We start from the raw sequence: 6,000 nt of genomic DNA, 5'->3' as shown, positions 1-6,000 counted from the left end.
GAGCTGCACCGCAAGCGCTATGGGTACCGGCTGGACTACCACGAGCGGAGGAGGAAGAAGGAGGGACGCGAGGCGCACGAGCGCTCCCGGAAGGCCAAGAAGATGATCGGGCTGAAGGCCAAGCTCTACCACAAGCAGCGACACGCCGAGAAGATACAGATGAAGAAGACGTGAGTACCCGCCGCCCTCCCTGGCGTTTGGAGGCCAAGATGCTGCAACAGCTGCTTCTTGGTGGGATCACACGCGATGCTTTTTAATAGCGCCGGGGTTGCAGGAGAAAGTGGGTTTTTCTGACTGCCTTGTGTTTCAAGGGATGCTAACAATTCTGCTCCTAAAAGCCTGCCTTTAATAAGTGGTCGTTAGCAACAGCAATGAATAATGTAGCTGTGATAAAAATGTCAAGGCATTTACTTAGGGCTTTAACATCAACTGCTGTGCTAGTGCAGCGAGAGGCAGCAGGCTTTTCAAAGCAGTGCTAGGAGAGCACAGTAGCATACACAGTGCCTCAGCAGAACACGAGGCCTGTCTGCCAGGATAAGTTAAGTATCAAACATGGATAAACAACAGCATTTTCCTGAAAATTTTTCCTGTCTTAGAAATCAAACTAAAAACTGTCAGCAATCTGCTTTGCGAATGACCTTAATTTCTATCCACTGTGTTGTTTTTGCTGTTTACCAAGTGCAGACAGTTGTTTTCCTCTGTTATTTCTGCAGGTATTGGTTATGTTAATTAGTTTGTGGACTTTTTTTTTTTTTTTTTTTTCTCCTAAAAAGCCTCAAAATCAACAAAACACAACCCTTTGTGCACAAACACATTCCTCAAGGTTTTAAGCATTTCCAGCAAATCTCAGAAGAGTAGTAGTATGTTGCTTTTTCTCAGAGAGGAAGGCTGCTCTTTCTTAGAGCGCCCAGCTGCCTGTTATAAGTAACTCAGAAATTCCTTTTACAATATGTACATCTCGTGTTCCTGTCATAATGGAAATAGCCAAGCTTTTATGCACTGTGCAGCCTGCCAGGTGTTACATTAAAGGAACGTGTTAGTTTACCTTGAAAATTATTTGGGATTGTGCTTTAAATATGTACTTGTTTACAAATACCTATTTTGAAAGAAAATTTTGAGCAGGCACAAGCTAAGTTAAAAGGATATATCTGATCTAAAAATGAACCTTTTTTCCTACTCTTAATACTGGTTGTCTTTCCTTGCAGCATTAAAATGCATGAAAATAGAAATACCAAGAAAAAGAATGATGAAAAAACACCTAAAGGAGCTGTGCCAGCATACCTGCTGGACCGAGAGGGCCAGACTCGGGCTAAGGTTCTCTCTAACATGATCAAGCAGAAAAGAAAAGAAAAAGCTGTAAGTAACTGTATTAACACTCACATACTTACTATTACTTGTGACAGTGACCACCTGGTGTTGCTGATGCTCAGGTGACTTACAGACTGGAAGCAAAGTCTAAATATTCATTCTGTACAGAACATGAAACCCTAAACAACTGATCAATCTAGGATAAAGAAAGAATATTCAGTATACGAAAACCTAGAGTTTTCATAACTCTAAGTGCTAATTAAAATAAGTAACTATGCATTGTATAAAAAGTACTCTTGAGGGAAATTCTATTTTATGCTTTGGTTGACCCCTTTCATTTAGCAATGGACCATGTAAGACTACTGACTTTTTTTTTTCTTTCCTCTTCCAGGGGAAATGGGAGGTTCCTGTGCCAAAGGTCCGTGCACAAGGAGAAACAGAAGTTTTAAAAGTAATTCGTACAGGAAAGAGAAAAAAGAAGGCCTGGAAGAGAATGGTCACAAAAGTTTGTTTTGTTGGAGATGGGTTCACTCGGAAGCCTCCTAAATACGAACGATTCATTCGACCAATGGTAATGTTACTGAGTCTTAAAGAACACTTATGTAGCAATTCTGTTAACTTACTGCTTTAAGTTCCTGGGGCAAAGAAACTTTCTTCTGTGGTAATTCACTTGATTACTACTGATACAGAACATGGTTATTCATTTCCTTACAGAAATCCAAACATACAATAGTCGGGATGGGGAGATGCCCCTGCACGCTGCATTGAAACTTCTGTTCTTACTGCCATAACCCAGATGAAGCCAGAAACCTAAGTTACAAAGTGTCAGATTAGCAGAGGAAGATCCTCTTTAGCAAAGGCACTTTGATTAACTTTTAAGGTCAGAGGCTTCTTTTTGAAGGTGCTGTGATTCTGTCAGCTGCAGAAGCGAGCTCTGTTCTAGGGCTCCAGAATCCCTTCCTCTGGCTTGTTCAGCATGCTTGAAGCACAGTTGTGACTGTAGGTGAGGGAAGTGATGTGCCTCTAGCCTGACCTTTCCTACACAGCTGCAGGAACAGTGACTGGGCCCTTGCAGCCTGGCAGTGCACAGGAAGAACAGTTAGACTTCCTAAGACAGTGTAGTCTTTCTGTAAATACCTGTTCCCGTTTCCTCACAGAAATGAACCGACTCTCAAGGCAGGCTGCCTGTTGCATCATACCATGTTACTATTTTGATGGTTATCTTACACAGAAGCCTTGGGGGGACTTATTATTGACACTTACTATTTCTCACAGGTTGCTAGATAGAAAGTGCTAAAAGAAATGTTTTTTCAGTTTTGCAACAATAAAGGAAAAATTTCTGCTTGTGAAAACCAGTAACGCTGCTAAATGTGTTACCATAAATGCCTCATTTCTTTATGCAAGAGAGGCCACCTGAGGTAGCACGTGTTCTTGTACTGCTGTTAAAATATGGCTGAAAATATACATGGAAAGCTTTATCTTCCCATTAATCCGGTTTTAGAACAAATTTAGCATTTTGTAGTAGGCAGGTAGTGTTTTGTATTTTAGGTTTCAGTCTTCCAATATTCTTGGAACATACACTGAGGACATAATGCTAAAAAGTGTTATCCTAGGTTAGTCATGAGAGCTTAAAGGAAATACTTACTTGTTTCAACACTCCTTATGCAACAGGGCTTACGTTTCAAGAAGGCACATGTGACACATCCTGAACTTAAAGCTACCTTTTGCCTACCTATCCTTGGTGTAAAAAAGAATCCTTCTTCTCCTTTGTATACAACTCTGGGCGTAATTACCAAGGGTACAGTCATTGAGGTGAACGTGAGTGAGCTTGGCCTTGTGACCCAAGGGGGCAAAGTTATCTGGGGTAAGTTGTTAAACTAGCTGCACTGTAGAATTACTTGTAAAAGTTTTAAGTCTTCACTGCCTGATGTATTGTTAAGACCACATCCTGTAAATTGTCGTAATTTATCCACTGTTAAATGTTAGGTCTGGGCTGTGGCAGAATCTAGGCAGCTCTAAAAATGAACGTTTTAAGTTTTAGTCTTATGCTTTCCATTCATACTTTCAAAATCAAATTAGATAAAGTTCAGAAAAAAGACTCAACGTGTTTAATTTGTGTCACATTAGTCAGTGCTACAAGCCTGCAAAGACCTAACTATGAACAACCATTGTTTTCAGTGGAAGTATCTTCATAGGATCGTGGTGCCTTTTTTTGAACAGCAGTTTACTTGGACTATAGCAGAAACTGTGAATTATTTTATTTAAATCTACCTGGAACTCTAAACTATGCATTTATAAACAACAGCCTAAAGAAAGTATTTTGAGAACCTAAGTTTGCAACTCAGCAGAAGGTAGATTTAAATTTTAAAATGCATTTCAGTTTGGAAGAGGAATTTGTGAGACTTGTGGATTGAACTTGCAAATATAGAAAATTCTGGTAATATGAACTACTACAAGCTTCTGTAGACATTTAATTCCCTTTTCTCTTTAGGAAAATATGCACAAGTAACCAACAATCCAGAAAATGATGGCTGTATTAATGCAGTACTGCTTGTTTAAGTTACATTTTGATACTAAGCATTGGACAGGGGCTCCAGCAAAATCAGTGGTTTCAACAACTTTGCAAGATCTCTGGAACTATTGAAGAACGCTGACACTTAAGCTGCTAAGGAACTTCAGTATGCCAGAAACAGCTTTTGGGGATTTTCTATTTATTATGTTTGCTCAGCTGAACACTGTCCAAATAAAGTGATTCAATTTTCATGTTCTTCTACTGTCATAAATTTTCTCAGTCTTCTTAGTGTTTCTACAGTGGCAGTTTTGTGGCTTAGACATATTCTATACTCAATTCAGCACACATTCCTAGTGATGGGAAATATAGTCACCATCTCCCATGATGCCCTGCTGTACCTGGCTGAAGGTACCAGAGGAACATACAAACTTGTATTCTGCTTCTTGGAAGGCAGAAGGGCTGGAAGAATGCAGCTGTTCCGGTGGTCAAGAAAGCCAATGGCATCCTGGCTTATATTAGAAATGGTGTGACAAGCAGAAGTAGAGAGGTGATTGTCCTCAGCACTGGTGAGGCCACACCTGGAGTGTTGTGTCCAGTTTTGGGCACCTCAATTCAAGAGAGATATTGAGGTGCAGGAGCAAGTACAGAGGAGGGCAACAAAGCTAGTGAAGGGCCTAGAGAATAAATCTTATGAAGAACACTTGAAGGAGCTGGGAGTGTTTAGTTTGAGGAAGAGGGGGATGAGAGGAGACATCATCAGTCTCTACAACTACCTGGAAGGTCACTGCAGAAAGGTTGGTGATGGTCTCTTTTCACAGGTAATCAGTGACAGGAGGGCATGGCTTCAAGCTGCAACAGGGGAGGTTTAGACTGGACATTAGGAAATATTTTCACAGAAAGAGTGGTTAGACACTGGAATAGGCTGCCCAGGGAGGTGGTTGAGTGGTGGTGGTGGATGTGGTTTAGGGGAGAACTTTGTAGAGTAGGGATGGTGGTTGGACTTGGTGAGCCCAGGAGTCTTTTCCAACCTGAATGGTTCTATGATACTTGCCTCTACAGAAGCATGGGCTTGAGAGCACATTAACAGCATGGGGAGGCAGAGGAAGAACGTAACTAGGGGAGCATGTATTTCCTCCCTCCATTATCTCCTGTTTTTCTCCTCTTTGCATCCATGACTACACTAATGGAAAGAGTAAGGGTTGGAGTGTAGCACTATTGGTTCAGGCAAGAGAATAGTTTATTCAAGTTTAAACTCCTGAAGTTGTAGGGATTTTGAGATGTAAAATTTGAGAATGGCACAACAGCCCATAAACTACAAGTACTTGCAGATATTTTGGTGGCTTTAAGACACTAGTGTGTCTTAAGACACATTTAGACCACTGAAGATCACAAGCATGAACTCATACTATGTATTTAGTTTGCATCCTCAATACACAAGAAACAAAAGCTGCTTCTAAACTAGGTTTCAGTGACACTGTACAACTGCATGGGTAATCTTCCCATCAAGAATTTGGTCAAAGCCTTACATGCTTTCTCTGGTTTATGAAGGTACGCAACTCTCAACATTGTAAGAAGGAGACTTTCAAACAGAACTTGTGTTTCAGAAGCCAGAATGTGAACAGGTTTGCAATGGGGCTTGTTGGATTAAGGTTAGAGGTGGTCATGTGTGCAATAAACTAGCAGATCATAGAATAACAGTTGTTACAGTTGTAAGGGAGCAAGTCCCCAGCCTAGAGTAAACCACAGCAGGTGTTTGAGGGCTACATCCAGTCTTGTTTTGAGTATCTCCAAGGATGAAACTTCAGCACCTCTGGACAACCTGATCCAGTGTTCGACCACTCTGAACAGTTTAAAATGTTTTAAGAGAAGTACTGTATTCCAGTTTGTGCCCCCACCTCTTGTCCTGTCACTGGGAACCACAGAGAAGAGTCTTGCTTAATCTTCTTCTTACTCCCCACTAGGTATTTGTACACAAGGTAAGATCCTCCTGAGCTTTCTCTTCTCCAGGCTGAACAATTGCAGCTCTTGGCCTCTGGTACGACTGATAATCACTAAATCACGCTCATGACCAGATCATGTTGGAGAACTGGAATTCTGGCCAGGAAGTCAAGCTAACTGCTTTTGTACCAGCCTTCTATTGTCTCTTATACTATCTGATAGAGGCAGAACTGTAATTATAC

General features: G+C 41.1%; 1 protein-coding gene across 1 annotated transcript in view; it reads left to right on the top strand.

Moving 5' to 3' along the window:
- Positions 1–3,947, top strand: part of NSA2 (NSA2 ribosome biogenesis homolog (S. cerevisiae)) — a 4,794-nt gene extending 847 nt beyond the window's left edge. Inside the window, exons 2-6 of the mRNA XM_010006379.1 lie at positions 4–170; positions 1,206–1,356; positions 1,700–1,879; positions 2,980–3,172; positions 3,800–3,947. Of these exons, the coding sequence (XP_010004681.1) occupies positions 4–170; positions 1,206–1,356; positions 1,700–1,879; positions 2,980–3,172; positions 3,800–3,867 (759 nt within the window). The 3' untranslated portion in view covers positions 3,868–3,947. The remainder of the gene's footprint in view (positions 1–3; positions 171–1,205; positions 1,357–1,699; positions 1,880–2,979; positions 3,173–3,799) is intronic.
- The last annotated feature ends 2,053 nt before the right edge of the window (positions 3,948–6,000 follow it).

The sequence above is a fragment of the Chaetura pelagica genome, unplaced genomic scaffold (assembly GCF_000747805.2).
Source record: "Chaetura pelagica isolate M959 unplaced genomic scaffold, ChaPel_1.0 scaffold559, whole genome shotgun sequence".
In the NCBI taxonomy this organism is placed as follows: Eukaryota; Metazoa; Chordata; class Aves; order Apodiformes; family Apodidae; genus Chaetura; species Chaetura pelagica.
This window is presented reverse-complemented; position numbering and strand designations above follow the sequence as displayed.